Below are 19,459 nucleotides of genomic sequence, written 5' to 3'. Positions count from 1 at the left end.
AAAAACAAGCAGAATACTTTTGGCCGGATATATAAAGGGTTATATAAACAAAAATTTAGATTCTTTTATTGGAACTCTCATAAAAAATAAAACATATTTTTAATACATTTATGTTATTTACTAATTCAACATTTTGTGGGAGCTAATTGTTGAGATCAAAACTAAGAGAACATCTAGATGCGGAAGATCACAGTTGTATATTTTAATTGGTACATGCAGAAGACTAACATATTTTGAATCATTTCAGATAATTTCCCTTATCTGTGTAAATGAAGTAAAAATATAGGAACCTACCATGTCAACCAAATATTCTGTTGAAGCATCAAACAGTAATGGAAACAGTGCCTTGACATATTTGTTATTCCCGGTTGTTTCTGGACACCAACTAGAGTGGAAATAAAAATATATACAAATATTTTAAACTTATAATAGTTTTCTATCACCATTGTTTTAACCCCTTCAGGTACTGAGTTCAAATTCTGTCAATGTCAACTTTGCCTTTCATCCTTTCAGGATTGATAAAATGAGTACCAGTCAGTAGGGGGGGGGGGGATGCAACTGACTGACCCCCTCCCCAAAATTGCTGGCCTTGTGCCAAAATTTGAAATCAATTTAGGTGGGTATTTAAAATAGAATTTTTTTTTTTATGCAAACACTGGTTATTTGTCTTGGCATTTCTTTTACTGATTTAAGCCACTGCACTGTGGCCACACTGGAGCACAGCTTTCAAGGGTTTTAGTTAATGATATTGAACAATTAAATTTCACCATTTTTATCATACATGACACATCACTCGACATCAGTACACACACACACCATCCTCGTTATAATCATCACCTCCATCCTTTTTACATTTGTTTTTTTCATACAGGTAAGAAGCAAATTGGTCATCACAATCTATGAAATCCTGCACACAGCAACAGAGAAAAATGAGATTTTTTGTCTTTTTTATTTTTTTTAATTAATAGAATTTAAGTTTAAAAACTTACTTGACAATATCACCACAGAAGCGCACTAATGCTTGAAGTACATGGCGAAGGGAACTGTTCACAGAAAACTGACTTTGACCTTGGTATTGTGGAAGGGAAAAAACGAAAGTAAGAAAATTAAAATATAAATTAAAATATAAAAATTTAATTATTACAAAGAAAAATATGAAAATGATGTTTAAAATAGCAATGAAAAATCTGGGTTGTTTGTAGGAAGTTACTTAGAATTTCCAGGCAAGATATATATCTTTATCTTTTACTTGTTTCAGTCATTAGACTGTGGCCGTGCTGGAGCACTGTATTGGAGAATTTTTTAGTCAAATGAATCGACCCCAGTACTTATTTTTTAAAACCTGGTACTTATTCTATCAGCATCTTTCGTCAAACTGCTAAGTTACAGAGATGTAAACACACCAACACCTGTTGTCAAGCAATGGTGAGGGACTTAGTCTTTCACTCTCTCTCACACACAGATATATTTATATCATCATCATCATTTAACGTCCGTTTTCCATGCTAGCATGGGTTGGACAATTTGACTGAGAACTGGTGAACCAGATGGCTGCACCAGGCTCCAATCTGATCTGGCAGAGTTTCTACAGCTGGATGCCCTTCCTAACACCTGCACTCACAAGTCTTTGGTTGGCGTGAGGCTATAGTAGAAGATACTTGCCCAAGGTGTCGCACAGTGGGACTGAACCCCGAACCATATGGTTGGGAAGCAAGTCTCGTACCACACAGCCATGCCAGACTATCATCGTCATCATTTAACATCCCTTTTTTCACACTAACATGGGTTGGACAATTTGACATGAACAGAAGAGCCAGAGGGCTGGGCCAAACTCCAGTGTCTGCTTTGGCATGATTTCTACAGCCAGATGCCTTTATGCCTTTCCTAATGCCAACCACTTCACAGAGTGTACTGAGCTCTTTTTTCGTGCACTGAATTCTCCAGCACTGGTGACGTCACCAAGTACCCACAAGACAAGATCCATCAACTAAGTTGGGGGAAAAAATCATGATAGAGGGACATTTCAGAAAATTATAGTATTTTAAATAGAATTAACAAGCAGAATGTGACAGAAAAAAAAAAAAAAAATTCCTACCTGATAATGTTCCAATATGTGCACTGTGGATCACATCAATATAACTTTCTGAAGGAATGATGTCATTAGCAAATGCATTACGCTAGGAGAAAAACAAAATTAATAATAATAAGTTTTGGTTTATAAAAATATTGGAAACTGAAACTACTTTAGAACTTCCAAAAATCATTTCTAATATTTCTAATTACTTAAATTGAGAAGTAATATTTCAAAGCAATTTTTCCTCTTATCATCATTTTATGTCTGCTTTCCATGTTGGATAAGTGTTGTGGTCCAAGCCATTTCTTACGAAGAGTAACTGCTTTTGTTGCTCATACATGTCATTTGGTTTCATTTCTATTGCTGAACGCCCTCTCTACTGCCAACCAGTCTACAGCATGTACAGGGAGCATTTTTTGCAGCACCAATGCTAGAGAGGGGCTGATAGGTCCTCATCAACGAAGGACAAAGAGGACCTCGCAATCCTACGCTTTCACCACTCAAGAGAAAGCGAGAGCAATAATAGCAGAAAAACCATAGTGGGTGGATGAAGGGGGTAAAGGTGTAAGTATAGAGAGTAGTTAGGGACCCTATAAACCATGTGCCGACAGTCCTATGAAACACGTACCCGTGTCAAGATTACACAAGTCAATGAATATACATACTAACGTTTTTTTCTTTTGCTGCTTTCGCGGAGTCCCATGACTGACACCATCCAATTCCATTATTACAAATCTGTATTGGGAACATTAGCTAATTATACAACCATGGATGCTGCCCCTATGGATGCATTGCAGTTACTCTCTTGATAGATTTTGGTGATCCTGACCATTAATCTAGGATTCCTCGGCTCAGCATCAATGAAAGAAGCACCATTAGCTCAGTTGAGCTCTTCCACTGCCTCTTCGCAATCCACCATACTGCAGTCCCACGACTTCACTATACCCCTGGCAGGGTAGCTGAACAGGTGCTATACCTTGCCAAAGGGCAAGTTGTAACTATGCAGGGCACGGTCAGCACTGCATGAGGTATTTTCAAAGCACCTCCACACCCACATTAACCCTTTTGATACCAACCCGGCCAAAACCGGCTCTGGCTCTGTGGTGCAAATGTCTTACTTTCATAAGTATTGAATTAAAATCTTCCACCAAACCTTAGTCACAATTTATGTTCCTAACTCTAGCTTAATGATAACTAAATTCTTTGTTATATTTAAAATTAATTGAAAGAAACACAGAGCATCTCAAAATAAATATGGTAACGAAAGGGTTAATGATAAAATTAAGAAACATTCAATTACACAAACACATTTGCACACACAAACATACACACATTCAAAAAACACAAAGACAGACCTGGCAAGGACAGCTATAAAAGCACAATAAATATTTTCTAAAATACAAATCACATGAATCACAGAAGCAATTATTGCACAAATATAAAACTAAGCACGGAAATAATCAAGTCAAAATAGATGTGAAAGGCTTTCAACTCACCCAGGCTCCTATAGTAGGGAATTCATTGCCACTACTGTTGTTCCACTTTTCGATAGCATTTTTGATGGGAGCCGGCAGACAGTTGAAAATCCCCAGTCCTAGCATAGACACTGCAGAGGAATGGCTTGAACCAATACTGATGGCAGTACCATATGCTTCAAGCATGTGTTGAGTCAACTCAATATCTCCTGTTTGAGCCACTTGTCCCAGAATACAAGATCTAACATACAAATAAATAAATTCATAAATTTGTTATTTCAAAATGAATTACAATAAATAAGATATCAAGATTAACGACATTTCAAATTAGGTGTTAAAATATGGAACATACCTGACAAAAACTGTGTAAACTTCTACTAAACGAAAAGCAGAAGGGACTAAGTCCCAAGCAATTACCATTGATTTGTAGGGATCAGGATCAGCCTATTTTAGATTTTTAAAACAAAAAAGAATTTTTTTAAATATTGAAAATTCGTCAGACAAGAAGTTCTTACGTAAAACATCATACAGCAAATTATTCTAATCTGAGTTTGAAAACATTTTGTCTTGTTAAAATAAGTCAGGTGCTAAAAGATCACCTTCAATGTTGAGAGAGAGAGAGAGAGAGGGGTAATGTGATAGGTCCAGATGGAATTAAGGGAAGGTGGAAGGGAGACACAGAAAGGTTGCTGAATGTGGAGAATAAATGGGATAGTAACATTTTATTTTATTTATTGATTTTAATATTTAAATTATATATGTAGTAAAGATTGGTTGCCAACATATCAGGGCAGTCCTGGTTTAGGACAAATGTCGCTGTGATTTAGCCCCAGGAGACATCATCTCCAGCTGGCTATACGACATGATCTGTGTCCTTATACTTTCGAACAATATTTTCGAAAATATAAGGAAATATAAGGACATAGATTGTGTTGTATGGCCAGCTGGAGACGATGTCATGTCTCATGGGGCTAAATTAGAGAAACTTTCATCCTAAGCCATGTTATGTTGGAAAACAATCTTTACTACAAAGTACTGTTGCTGAATATCTCTCGTTGTGAGATTCAAAAATAGTAATTTTCTAAATTATATATATTTTAATATCAATGATATATATATATATATATATATGATTAATTCATTTTTTTAATTTAAAAAAAGCTGCCAAGTTTCAAAAGGCTGATATTGAAAACTTAATAATATAAAGAGTTTTTAAAAAATATAATAAAAAAAAGTTAGAAGGGTTTTAAAAATCTGAGTATACAAAATACTAAAATCAGATTGATTAGAAAAACACTAACAAAAACAATGTGTTGATTTTATATATAAGAGCTGACCAAATGAGTTGAAGAGCACAGAATAGTTGGCATTGGAGTCAGCACAAGTGATATGTTCCAAGGCACTGGAAATCACAAAATATGGGGGGAATGCCTGACGACTGTTGGGTGGAATGAGCACATCATGGAAAAACCTGAATTGTCAGTTTAATGCTAGATCCACATAATATGAACAGTCTTCAGATGTCAAAGACATGTCACAGTATTTCAGAGCTTTATTATCTAGAAACCATAGAGTAGTGTGTGTCAGACTCCAATGACCTTTCAAATTTCCATACACACACAGACAGATGATTTTAAGGGTAAGAATGTCAATACAAATACTTATAGTTTATGTCACTATTAGCATTTTGCTTTAACCCTTTAGCATTCAAACCGGCCATATCCAGCCAAAATATTTAACCTGTTTTATATTGAAACTGACCAGATCTCACCTCTCACCTCAGCCCTACCATGTCATTCTAAAACTAAAAAATAGCATCACTGAAATCTCTAAATTACAAGATAATGCATGATTAATTCAAAACAATATAAATAAACAAATATCACATTTGACAGAATAATCTGAACACTAAAGGGTTAAAATACAAATAGAATGTGTCAATCAAATTGGATTCTTTGTTTTACACCAGCTTCATATAACAGTTTTTAGTTTAAGAACAAGGAAAGCAATTTTAAGGGGGAGTGGTTAGTTGATATCACCGATCCCAGTAACTGATTGGTACCGTATTTAATCGACCTTAAATGTTTGGCAAACAACTTGCACATGCAAGTGCTGCCAGTTGAAAGATCCGCATACTAGAAGCCAGCAAGTGTATGCGGTCATCATATTTTAAAGTAATGAAAAGCAAAACTAACATCGGTGAGATTTGAACTCAGAACATAAGTTTAGTTTAGTCTTGGCCATCCTACCAGATGCTTCAATGATTTCATGTGAGCACACCATCCATCACAGTCCCCCATACATGTTCTTAATTCATCAAAATTTGCCATTCCACTGTTCTGAAGCTAGCTGTCCAAATAAGTTAGATATTTTCTTCCCACCACAGTTGATTTTTGCCTTCAACAGACAGCTATTGACACTGAAGTTCTTCTGGGTGCCTGACACAATGACCGGCAATGACTTGGAACAAAGAACCAAAACAACTAAAACATTTTGTCCAACACTCCAATGATTCTGCCGGACTGTTATGCTAGCTTCAAATAAAGATGAAATATAAATAACAGAATATCCAACTTACCATAGCCTTTGTAAAGATTTCATCCAAAGAGATTTGGACTTTGGCAACAACAGCATCAAGCATTAAAATTGAAGATAGTCCAGGAAGATCATTAGAAGAAAGAATAGTCCGGTGATCAACAGCAGGGAAGCTAGTCATCTATTTCAGTTGAAATATAAAAGAAATAGAAATAAAACTGACATATAATGTTTAACAGATATATTTGCAGGATACTCCCTACTTTAGCTTATTATGACTGAACAGATCAGCTGCATTTATAGTTTCTTTTGTGATGAATATTGAATCAGCAGCTAAATTGCTAAAAATACTATGTGACTGTATTATGTTTAAAATAGATTTGTGCAATGTCAAATCACACTTCACTGATTCAGCCAATGTGGCAGAACTGCCACACTGCCTCAAAGTGATAGAAATAGCAACTAAACTTCATTCATTTTTTAAAGTATCTCTCACATGATGGAAGCACTCCGTCGGTTACGACGATGAGGGTTCCGGTTGATCCGAATCAACGGAACAGCCTGCTCGTGAAATTAACGTGTAAGTGGATGAGCACTCCACAGATACGTGTACCCTTAACGTAGTTCTCGGGGATATTCAGCATGACACGGAGAGTGACAAGGCCGGCCCTTTGAAATACAGGTACAACAGAAACAGGAAGTAAGAGTGAGAGAAAGTTGTGGTGAAAGAGTACAGCAGGGATCACCACCATCCCCTCCCGGAGCCTCGTGGAACTTTTTTTAGGTGTTTTCGCTCAATAAACACTCACAACGCCCGGTCTGGGAATCGAAACCGCGATCCTATGACCGCGAGTCCGCTGCCCTAACCACTGGGCCATTGCGCCTCCACATCTCTCACATAAGCAATACGAAATAGTTAACACATTTCCTTATTAGTACTTTAGTGAATGAACATGTATAAAAAAAAGAAAAAGTTGAATTTGAAATTCAAAAATAAGTTAATAAAATCATCACCTGTTCTTGAATAAAATTAATAGCTAGTCGAACATCATAATATACAGAGTTAGCCATTTTATCAGCATTGGTGAGGAGTTGATCCGCCTGATGTGTTGTCTGCCCTTGTTTCACTAAACTATCCTGAAAGACAAGTAATAAAAGTGAGTTAAAACCAAGAAAATGAAGTGGAAAAAAATTATCTTGAATTAACAAAAACAAAGTATAATTAACTACCTTAATCCACCCTGAAAATGTTTTGTGTCCAAGTCTGGGAGCCCATCTGAGTGTGTGAAGAATATGCCCAGGACCCATTCCTAATTCTCCAGATTCAAGCATCTGTAGGTATTCCAAAGATGGAGGTAGACAGGCCAGAAGACGCCAGCAAATTATAAAGTGATAATTCATAACAGAAGCCTCCTGAAGAAGAAGAAGAAGAAGAAGAGAATGCAAATCGAATTAATAAATCAATAACATTGTTTCCATTATTCATTCACATCTTTATTAATAATTAATTTGGTAGGTTTTACTATGTCAACATTGATCAAAGCAAAGGATGAAAAAACGTTCAGGGAACTTTATATATATATAATAATAATAATAATAATAATAATAATAATTGTGTAAAGTGCTCAGGTGCACTACAACTCATCTAAAGTGTATATATAATCAGGTGTAGTTTTGGCGGATTTCGGAAAGCATGAGGGCCTTAAAGGATGCAGTGTCAAGGCAGTCAACAACTGACGCAGGCAGTTTATTCCATGTTAGCAACAAAGGGATTCTACAGATTGCATTAATGCTTGGGTACCAAGTGTGGTATTACATGGTAGAGAAATGTAAGCATTGAATACAGAGGATGTGGAAAAGCTGCACAGAAATGGAGTACGCTCTGCTGGATATGTATGAAGAGGACACGCTCTGCTGAATGTATTTGAGGTGAAAATGCTATGATGATTGCGCATGAGATTGACATGCTCTGATGCATGTGTAATGTATGTTTACGGAGGCGCAATGGCCCAGTGGTTAGGGCAGCGGACTCGCGGTCGTAGGATCGCGGTTTTGATTCCCAGACAGGGCGTTGTGAGTGTTTATTGAGCGAAAACACCTAAAGCTCCACGAGGCTCCAGCAGGGCATGGTGGTGATCCCTGCTGTACTCTTTCACAACTTTCTCTCACTCTTTCTTCCTGTTTCTGTTGTACCTGTACTTCAAAGGGCCGGCCTTGTCACTCTTTGTGTCACGCTGAATATCCCCGAGAACTACGTTAAGGGTACACGTGTCTGTGGAGTGCTCAGCCACTTACACGTTAATTTCACGAGCAGGCTGTTCCGTTGGTCGGATCAACCGGAACCCTCATCGTCGTAACTGACGGAGTGCTTCCACCACAATGTATGTTTATGAATTATGGAGCAGGAATGAGAACGAGTGAGAAGTCAAGTGTAGTGTGAAGAGAAAAGACTGCACTGGTACAGACATGTGATGCACGGGGAGAATGTCGATTGAGTAAAGAAGCATCAAGCAATCCAAGTGGAAGGAAATTGCAAAAGAGGAAGACACGATAAGAAGTTGAGGATGGTTAGATGGACTGCGTGTGATGTTATCTCTGAATTACCAGCTATTTACTCAAAAAGTTGAATAAATCAGTTCTTACCAGCAAGTTCAATTTTTCCAACACTTTATCACATTTGGATCCAGCCATTAATAAAACAATACATGCTTCATATAATTTGTTGTAACTGACAGTTTCTGTACTGGACAAAAGGAAACTACAGGCCTGAAGAATAAAAGCATAAGAAATTTTTATATAAATCTTAATGAATTTTACATGCATGCACAAATAAAATTTGTCAGAGTTTTTAACTATAACAGTTAAAATATCAGAAATTTTCACAAAAAATTTCCATAAACTTTATATGAATGCATAAATAAAATTTTTGTAAGAAAGTTTTTCACTATCATCATAGAAATGTCAGAAATTTTCACAAAAAATTTCCATAAACTTTATATGAATGCATAAATAAAATTTTTGTAAGAAAGTTTTTTACTATCATCATAGAAATGTCAGAAATTTTCACAAAAAATTTCCATAAACTTTATATGAATGCATAAATAAAATTTTTGTAAGAAAGTTTTTTACTATCATCATAGAAATGTCAGAATTTTCACAAAAAATTTCCATAAACTTTATATGAATGCATAAATAAAATTTTTGTAAGAAAGTTTTTTACTATCATCATAGAATGTCAGAAATTTTCACAAAAAATTTCCATAAACTTTATATGAATGCATAAATAAAATTTTTGTAAGAAAGTTTTTCACTATCATCATAGAAATGTCAGAAATTATTGCAAAAAATTTCAATAAATTTTTCATGAGTACATAAACAAAATTTTTGTAACAAAGTTTTTTAACTATAGCCATGAAAAATTATTAATTAAAGCTTCCACAGAAATTTGAACATCTTACTTTATGCACAAATGTATAAAGTAAAATAATTTAAAGGTTCTGTATTTCCAAGCATACAAGTCAAACTTTGAAACCAAAAGATCAAAAATTCCGTGTGAAATGTAATAGGATTTAGAAAAATGTTGATGAGAAATGTTTACAGTACACGTTTTTATATATACACGCATGCACGCACACAGAGGCAATGTGTAACATTAAAGACTAAATTATCAAAGGATTAATCAAGAGTGAGGAAAAAATAAGTACTTACCAGACCATCTACCTTTGGTGTATCTTGCATGTGCAGTTCTGTGGGACCCAAGTTGTAAAAACGAGGGTAGAAAGCACCAACTAGAAGAAAAAGCAAGATTTAAAAAAAAAAATTAACTCCACATTGATTTATTATTTGTGTACAAAACAAATTTTAAAAGACAGGGATAAAAATTAAAAACTAAAATCCTCTAAGATAATAATTATTAATAATAAAATAACCAGGTATTTCTAAGTTGTTCATACTGATCTCTTCAAGGTGACCCCTTTAAAACTGATCTGAAGGCATGTGACTAAGTGTTCAGGGGTATTCAGCTCATGTTCATGAGGTCAAGAGTTCAATTCCCTGTGATGCATTGTGTCCTTAAACAAGACACTTTATTTCACATTGCTCCAGTCCACTCAGCTGGCAAAAATGAATTGAACCTGTATTTCAAAGAGCCAGCCTTGTCACACTGTGTCATGCTGAATCTCCCTGACAACTACGTTAAGTGTATGTGTATGTGTGTGTGGAGTGCTCAGCCACTTGCTCGTTAATTTCATGAGCAGACTGTTCCATTGATCGGATCGACTGAAACACTTATCATCATAATCGGCAGAATGCCAGTTTTTGAAGGAACACATAACCAAGCATACAAATACTCAAAGATATGTATTGAGTAGCAATGTCATTTTGTTAGTAAACAGTTATGTTAATGCAAAGAAAACTTAAATTCTAAAAACTAATTACAAACACATATATGACAACAACTGAACTACAAGGTGCAGATGCCATTCAACAACCACTCATCCAAACCAAAGAAAATCATTGCATGGATTATAATATATAAATATAAATTTGTGTTATCTCATCATCATTTAACATCCATGTTGGCATGGGTTGAACAGTTTGACAGGGTTCAAAGAGCCCAAAAGACTGCATCATGCTCCACTGTCTGTTTTGGAATGGTTTCTATGGCTGGATGTCCTTCCTAATGCCAACCACTTTACAAATTGTGGTGGCTACTTTTTTCATACAGCTTGCAAAACTACAAACCCCCAAACAAGAAGTGGGTTGGGGACAACTTAAAGCTAGCAGATGAGGAACAAAGAGGTGTAAAGCTTGAGAGAAAAGAATGTGTTTGTGCATGTGTAATTGTATGTGTTTATACAATACATCATTTATTTATATGTGTAATAAGGTATACAACATTAAAAAAAAAACAACAAAAACTGTCTCAAGACAACCTACTTTCTGTGGCTTCTTGGGGGCTCAGATTTTTTCGAAAATTTCCTTCAACATCTCTGCATGGAAAGAATTGGCTTGCTCTTGGTAAACTGGCATCTCGCTCCCCTGCTTGCCCAAGTGTATGTACTGTGAAAAGGTTCCACTGTACCTAGCATTTGGAAAATAGATGATAATAATGAATTTTACGTTATTGTAAATGCTCGACGTAGAGAAAAACTCAAAAACTAATGAGTTTAACTTAAAAGAATACAAACATGCAGTTACACAGTTAAGAAAGAAAAAATATGCCGTTTATATTTGAAGATCATTAACCCTTTAGCATTTAAACCGGCCATATCCGGCCAAAAGTATTCTGCTTGTTTTACGTTCAAACTGGCCAGATCTGGTCTCTCACACCAACCCTACAATATCATTTTAAAAATTAACAGCTACCTCATCAAAATCTCATAGCTACAAGATAATGCATAATTAGTTCAAAACAATGTGGATGAAAAAGCATTTTGTTTTGGCAGAATAATGTGAACACTAAAGGGTTAAACCCTTTCATTTTTGTGTTTAAATGAAACAGATGTATTAATAATCTGAATTTAATCAACAGATGTATCAATAATCTGAATTTAATCCTTTTGATCCCAACCTGTCTGAGACCACCCTTGGCTCTAGGATAGAAATTTCCTATTTTTAAAGTAATCTGAATTGACACCGTTCATTAAAATTTCATTTTGATTTATGTTCCAAACACCGGCTTAATGACAAAGTTTTTTCATTGAATTCTCCCCTATTTTTAAAATTAACTGAAACAATGTGAGTATTTCGAGAAAAGAGTATGTAAACAAAATCGATTTTTCATATAGCAACAAATGTTTATTGAATTACATCATTTAATGTCTGTTTTCCATGCTGGTATGGGTTGGACAGTCTGATGGGAGCTGGACAGCTGAGGAGTCACATCCAGGCTCCATCTCCTTCCTAACACCAACCACTTTACAGAGTGTATTGGGTGCTTTCTATTTCTTCTCTCTCTTTTTCTCCTCTTTTCTCCTTTCCTCATCTTCTTGCTCCTTCCTATTCTTCTACTCTCTTCTCCTTCCTTCTCTATTTTATCTTCTTAGACCTACACAATTTGAGGCTTGTTCGAGAGATTGTAAAAGAGACTGGGCATTGGAGAGAGAATCACTGATAAGAGTGATGTCGTCAGTAAAGTCAGTGTCTGTCAAGTATTCAGCTGAATGTCTGAAACTTCAATGCTATGATGGACCGTGAAGTCTGGCGTAGCATGGTAAATTACATCGTCTCGACCACAGTCGAACAATGATGATGATGATGGGTGCTTTTACACAGCATCAAGACAGGTGCATTTACCTGGCACCAGTACGGGTACTTTTTTAGGAATGCTCAGCTGGAGGGATGCAGGGGACATGCCTATATGCACAGGCAAATATGCTTTTACTTAGCTTGACATGCCTTCTCAAGCTCAGCAAACAGCCAAGAGTCTCTATTCCTTGTCAATGCTAATATTAAGAAATTAAACTTAATATTGTTAAGATTTATAATGTAAGGCATAAGTTAACTTCACTAAATAAACAACTTCCAAAAATAATGTCTCATTGCAATTCAGTAAATAAAACAAATTTCTATATCAAGACAGATTTTCTACAATTGTACAGGTGGTTTAATATCTTAGGCTCTGCTCAAGAGAGGTCTTGTGACAACTAAAATGCTGCACAAAACATCACCTTTGAAATTAAAATAGAAACAAAATAATGCAGATTTACTAGTGTTTTTTATTATTACAGAAAACTATGATATTAGTAAAAATGAGGTTTCTTACTTGATCAATGAGAACAGCAGGTGGATCATAAAAATAGTGCACAAAGTAATCAAAAACTAGCATCAGACGAGACAGAGGAAGTGGTACAGAGCCAACCAGTTTACTGCAAGGAAAATATATGAGAATAGAATATATGTTTATATACATATACACACACACACACATATACTATATATGCATTTTATGAGATATATATATTCACCTCCACCCCACATATATACATTACAGAGAGAGATACACACACACATGTATACCTTTTAAACCATGCAGATAACATCCTGCTATAGTCTCAATACTCACAAACAGTCAGAGATTAACCAACCCAATATAATATTTTATAGAAACCTGAGTGCATTTGCAAAGATGTAATTGAATGTCTTCTTATACCAATGCAGCTGTATGTGCATTTACAGAAGTTTCCTTGCATTGAAACACAAGATTTAACACGTGTCTTTTTTGTATTCTTCTGCAGTCAGAAAATTTTCTGAATGATCTGACTTAAATACTGGCTACTTGGTACCTTCCTTAGAGACTATGTACAACTTCTGTCCACAAAGAAATATGCAGTTACAGTCTGAAAGAATATCCCAACACAGCCAAAATACAAAGTCTTTCCATGAAGGAATTTACTCACATTAACTACAATATATGAGGATTGAAAGAAAAGCTTAATTGAAACTACTTTATGTGTAGCAATTATACAATCATTCACAAATATCATTTCAAAATAAACTGAGATTCATCAAGTAAGATTTTAGATGAAAAATCATAAAACTTAGCTAAAAAAAAAAATAGCATTTACCTGTGATCTACCTGAGAAATCGCAATAAGATGTTCAGCCAGTTGCAATAGTAGAGACTTCTTCTGCATCAGAGGCAAGCTGTGGAAAAGGAACAAAAGGACCTGCAAATGTTCCACATTGACATCTGAAAAAACAGAGAAAAATATTCACATTTGGTGCATATTTCCATAAAATACCACTTAAGAACACGGAGAGAAAAAAGACATCATGACTTAACAAGATGCAAGCTTACACTGACACAATATAGCATTTTTGCTTCATTTTTCCATTTTTTGTAGATACAACCAACATTAAGATGGAATGTAAAAGGTATTATTTATATAGACAGATATAATGGCAATTAATTATTATTTAATTATGCTTCCAAGACAAATTTAATTAAAAATTCGTAAAAATAGATTGGCTTCTGTGCTGGTGACGCGTAAAAAGCACCAACCAATCATGGCCGTTGCTAGCCTCCTCTGGCGCCTGTGCCGGTAGCATGTAAAAAGCACCAACTACACTCACAGAGTGGTTGGCGTTAGGAAGGGCATCCAGCTGTAGAAACACTGCCAGATCAGACTGGAGCCTGGTGCAGCCTTCTGGCTTCCCAGACCCCGGTCGAACCGTCCAACCCATGCTAGCATGGAGAACGGACGTTAAACAATGATGATGATGATAAACTGAATAAAAGTTATTGTAAATGAAAGAAACAGAACTGAAAATTTTAAATATTTTATCCACAAGGGAAAAAAATAGAAGGGCATCACATTGGATACCAGTTTAGAGAATCATGTGTGTATGATAAATAGATTTCTCTACAAACTGAAAAATTTAAACATTATAAATTTGGGAACAAGTAGCTTTTTGGAAACATTCTGGAAAACTATTTAAAATGGAAAAAGCCAAGAGTGAAAAACAGTACTAACCTTCAAATTGATCAATTTTGTTATCAAAGTTTAAAATAGCTTGCTTCAATGTTCGAGTGAACTGAGCCCATATATTCATTACCTGAACCTCAGTAACACTCCTGATGATTTTGGGGGAGGTTTCTCTTTCCTTCTGTTGGCGCAGAAGAATGACTTCTGCTAGAACTGCGAGAGTGCGAGGATATACTGTAAGAGGCCAAGCCTCGGAAGTATTAGGATTCACTCCCAAGCTAATCAGAAGACAATCCTAGAAGATGAAATTTTTTAAAAAATTGTATCAGAAACTATAAAAACAAATAATTTGATTTTCATTTTAAAATTAAGCGCGTTTTGTAACAGGGTAATTATGAAGGGAACAAAACAAAAACCCATTAGTTAGGAACAATATATTGCGCTGTCAGTTTCTTGTTCATTAAAACATTTTTTTTCGTTGTCTGGCAGATACTGATAAAGCAAACACAATCTGCTCTTTATCAGAATATAAACTAGACAAGGTAACAACATGATTTGACAACCTATATGAGTGAGAACTTAAGAAATGGCAAAGAAGCTTAAACCTCAATCATGTGTTCTTTACAATGGTGGAATTAAGAGAATTTTTTTTTTCTATTAACTATCAAATTAATGGGCATCTGTCAGTCTCTAAAGACCGTAGATCTGCACCAGTAGAGTTTTGTGTTAACTGCTGATGGCAGTGCAGTGTCTGCTGTGGCTGTACAGGCCCACACAAGAGTGGTAGTCTTGCATGCAGCAACTGCATCTGAAGATGCTCACCAATGGCATTACTGAGTTTTCTTTTCTTTATGTGCACTTTTCTCTGGTGGCAAGTTTTGGCTTCTCTTCCCTTTGCTATCAAACTACATACAATCCAATGGGACTGGTGCTGTGAATGCCAGAATATGAAAGACTTAATCCACCCTTGCCAGCATAGAAAAACATATATAAGAAGTTAGTAGGTAGTTGGGGTGAGAGAGAGAGAGAGGAAGAGAGCTGTTAAAACAACAAATTCAAATACAAAAAGGTTTAAAATATTCTTAGAATTTAAAACAAATGTCATTATTACCTGCAAATTCTCTGATAGCGAGCCAGTTGCCACTAAACTGTGGTTAAACTTTGCCAAAGCAACTGAAAGCTCTTCATAGGTGCGATCTATAATTAAAAATGAAAATAAATTACTGAAGATACTTTCAAAATAAAACAAAATAAAAAAAAAAGTAAAACAAGACTGGAAAAATTTCAGAAATATCTTGATAACTGATATTTTCCTAGGAACACACATCTCCCAAGAAAATCTCCAAACTTAATCCATCACCATCATCATTTTAATGTCCATGCTTGCATGGGTCAAATAGAATTTATTGAAGCAGATTTTCTATGACCAGATGCCCTGCCAACCCTCATTTCCTATTTCTGTTTCCAAGCAAGATAATATTTTCCCCCATGGCCAGACATGTTTTTCGCAGAAGACTGGAAATAAACGTATCACTTGTATGATGGCAACTCATTTAGAACCATCACAGAATATCATGACAAGTACAGGGATGGATACATACTCACAACAGGCTTCTTTTTAGTTTTCATCTCCCAAATCCACTCACAAGGCTTTGAGCAGCTTGAGTCTGTGGTAGAAGATACTTGCCCAAGGTGCAAGTGTCTTCTTGATAGAAACCTTAATTATTATTTGAAGGCGGCGAGCTGGCAGAAACATTAGCATGCCGGGCGAAATGCGTAGCCGTATTTCGTCTGTCTTAAAGTTCTGAGTTCAAATTCCGCCGAGGTTGACTTTGCCTTTCAACCTTTCAGGGTCGATAAATTAAGTACCAGTTACGCACTGGGGTCGATATAATCGACTTAATCCGTTTGTCTGTCCTTATTTGTCCCCTCTATGTTTAGCCCTTTGTGGGCAATAAAGAAATAAGAAACCTTAATTATTATAAATAGAGGTTGGCAAACAGGGTAGATATTCAACCATAGAAAATAGCCTCGGCAAGTCATGTCTAACCCATGCCAGCATTGAAAATGCAGATGTAAAAATGATGATAATGAATTAATTACAATTAACCCCAATCAGTAAATACTCCATAGTATTTAATTTTGTCTTGTATTAATGGGTAAGCATTTAATTAGATACAGACAAATGTTACATCGAAAATTTTCTATTTAACAAACAGAAGAAAAATCGCAAAATATTACTGCGAATGCAACAATCAAAACCAATTTGAAAGAATATCATAGTAATGAGTAACAATCATTATGTATACATCATTAGTCATAACCAAAAATCAAGGTTTAAGTTTCTGATATTTCCATGAGTAAAGTTTAAAGACTAACCTGAACCAGATCGGCAGCATTCTTTATCCAGTTCTTTGATAACCAATGCAAGATTAGACATGTGTTCTTCATTCAAAGCCTCCCTGAAAGTAGTAAATTTTGTTAATAAAGAATATCCTAAATCAGGTGTGTGATTTTATATGTGTGTGTGTGTGTGTGTGTGCGTGTCTGTGTGTGGAGGCGTGTGGCTTAGTGGTTAGGGTGTCAGCACCATGATCGTAAGATTGTGGTTTCGATTCCTGGACCGGGCGATGCGTTGTGTTCTTGAGCAAAACACTTCATTTCACGTTGCTCCAGTCCACTCAGCTGGCAAAAATAACGCTGCGATGGACTGGCATCCCCTCCAGCTAGGGAACACATACGCCATAGAAACCGGGCCCATGAGCCTGGATAGGCTTTAAAAGGGTGCATTTATTATTTTTTATATATATATAAAAAATATATATATATATATATATATACACACAATATCATTCAGTGATGAAATCATAACATTCTAATCACATCTGACATGAGTATTGACTAACTTTAAACATACACAAACTATAATACTGGCTCCAATAGAAAAGTTACAATGAACCACAATCTGTGCCATTGCACCACTCACAAATAACATAACAGAACACTGCTTAATGTTATAAGCAATCATTAGCTGCATTTCACCCGTCTTCATGCTCTGAGGTCAAATACTGCTGTGGTCAACTTTGCCTTTCATCCTTTTGGGGGTCGATAAAATAAGTACCAGTTGAGTACTGGGGTTCGATGTAATTGACTTAGTTCCATCCTTGAAATTGTACTCCTTATGCCGAATATTTGAAGCCAATATTATAAGCCATCATTTCACCAATTTACTCACACAAGAAACAACATATCAATGCTATTTATACACAAACACATACGCATGCATGCGCACTCAGCTGTGTAGTTAACATGTTTGCTTTCAAACCATAATTTCAGGCTCAGTTGTATGGTGTGGCATTTAGGGCATGTGTCTTTTGCTATAATAACCCCACAGACAAAAATGATTTTTTAATAACCATAAAAAAAAAACATGCTAGATAACAAAAAAGAGAAACAAAATACAGAACATTTAGAAGCAATGAAATCTGATACTTTACCTTAGAAGCTTCTGTATAGCTGGATTGACTGAATTGATAAAATAGTGGTTCATGAAGTTTAATATATCTGCAGCTAAGTGGACAAACTATAAAAATAAGGAAATAAAATACGAAATGAAAAGAAAAATTCATCAAGGATTTATAATTATTTTACCAAATTATTTATTTAATCATGCTGTGCGGGTGGCACGTAAAAAGCACCCACTACACTCACGGAGTGGTTGGCGTTAGGAAGGGCATCCAGCCGTAGAAACACTGCCAGATCTGACTGGGCCTGATGCAGCCTTCCGGCTTCACAGACCCCAGTTGAACCGTCCAACCCATGCCGGCATGGAAAACGGATGCTAAATGATGATGATGATGATGATGCTAGAAAGGGGAGAGATGATTCACATCAACAGCAACTTTTTAATGTCTTGCAACAATTCTTCAGTCAACAGGGGTTTGATAAATGACCAAGACCTTTGGCAATATGCCATGCTTGAGAAGACCCATCAAGCCAAGTGAAATCGTGGTTATGGCAGATACTGGTGCCATGCAACTGACACCCATGCTCATGGCACATAAAAGCACCCATTACACTTTCGGGGTGGTTAGCATCTAGCTATAGAAACTATGCCAAATCAAACTGGAGACTGGTGCAGCCCCTCAGCTTGCCAGCCCTGGTGAAACTGTCCAACCCATGCCAGCATGGACAACAGACATTGGGGTTCCGCCAGTACAGTCCAGGGGTTCCGCAAGAAGTTACAAAACTGCTAAAATCGGCAGTAATTTTTAATTCTCCTGTGCAGATATGTGTGCATAAGACTATTAAATTATTGCACAGGTGTTCCTCGAGCCAGCGGAATGTTTCCTTGGGGTTCCACTCAAGCAAAAAGTTTGAAAAGCACTGCATTAGATGACGTTCATCATCATGTTTCCCTAATTCTACATTTCTTATATAAAGACCGAACAATTCAAAACTTACAATTTCAAATTAAAAAAAGACAAAATGGTTAGTCACCCCATCTGGCTCTTTTCGGTCAGGAATAAAATTTGGTCTGCTGTCATCATCACTAACTTGTCGAGAACGTTTTCCATTGTTGGTTCCATCTTGTGTAGGAGCAGGTGGTGGTGAAGGTGCTCGATCAGTTGTTTCTGTAGGTGAGAGTGTTTCTTCAAACCATAAGCCTAACAGTGGTTCATCATCTTCTACTATAAGGCAAACAATAAGTTATGTGCAATTAAGGGTATTTAGCAACAACTAAAATTAGAGAAAATAAGGCTTGAAAATAAAATTACTCTTAACTCTTTTACTTGTTTCAGTCATTTGACTGCGGCCATGCTGGAGCACCGCCTTTAGTCAAGCAAATCGACCCCGGGACTTATTCGTTGTAAGCCCAGTACTTATTCTATCGGTCTCTTTTGCCGAACAGCTAAGTGACGGGGACGTAAACACACCAGCATCGGT

General features: G+C 36.1%; 1 protein-coding gene across 12 annotated transcripts in view; it reads right to left on the bottom strand.

Moving 5' to 3' along the window:
* The window catches only part of LOC115223172 (E3 ubiquitin-protein ligase UBR4), a 197,368-nt gene that overhangs the window by 141,284 nt on the left and 36,625 nt on the right, over positions 1–19,459 (bottom strand). For 9 of the 12 annotated variants that reach the window (XM_036512184.1, XM_036512187.1, XM_036512188.1 and 6 more), the window contains exons 12-29: positions 19,013–19,203; positions 18,010–18,095; positions 16,892–16,974; positions 15,624–15,709; positions 14,561–14,807; positions 13,653–13,776; positions 12,851–12,953; positions 11,023–11,167; positions 9,793–9,872; positions 8,728–8,850; positions 7,315–7,497; positions 7,099–7,221; positions 6,128–6,265; positions 3,902–3,993; positions 3,571–3,790; positions 2,096–2,177; positions 990–1,068; positions 295–385 (exon numbers count right to left, since the gene is read on the bottom strand). In XM_036512184.1, coding sequence (XP_036368077.1) covers positions 295–385; positions 990–1,068; positions 2,096–2,177; positions 3,571–3,790; positions 3,902–3,993; positions 6,128–6,265; positions 7,099–7,221; positions 7,315–7,497; positions 8,728–8,850; positions 9,793–9,872; positions 11,023–11,167; positions 12,851–12,953; positions 13,653–13,776; positions 14,561–14,807; positions 15,624–15,709; positions 16,892–16,974; positions 18,010–18,095; positions 19,013–19,203 — 2,276 coding nt within the window. The remainder of the gene's footprint in view (positions 1–294; positions 386–989; positions 1,069–2,095; positions 2,178–3,570; positions 3,791–3,901; positions 3,994–6,127; positions 6,266–7,098; positions 7,222–7,314; positions 7,498–8,727; positions 8,851–9,792; positions 9,873–11,022; positions 11,168–12,850; positions 12,954–13,652; positions 13,777–14,560; positions 14,808–15,623; positions 15,710–16,891; positions 16,975–18,009; positions 18,096–19,012; positions 19,204–19,459) is intronic. The other 3 variants (XM_036512185.1, XM_029793615.2, XM_036512194.1) reach the window with 1 other exon arrangement.

The sequence above is a fragment of the Octopus sinensis genome, linkage group LG22 (genome assembly GCF_006345805.1).
Source record: "Octopus sinensis linkage group LG22, ASM634580v1, whole genome shotgun sequence".
Lineage (NCBI taxonomy): Eukaryota > Metazoa > Mollusca > Cephalopoda > Octopoda > Octopodidae > Octopus > Octopus sinensis.
Note: the sequence above shows the minus strand (reverse complement) of the source record. Positions and strands in the feature narration are given on the sequence as shown.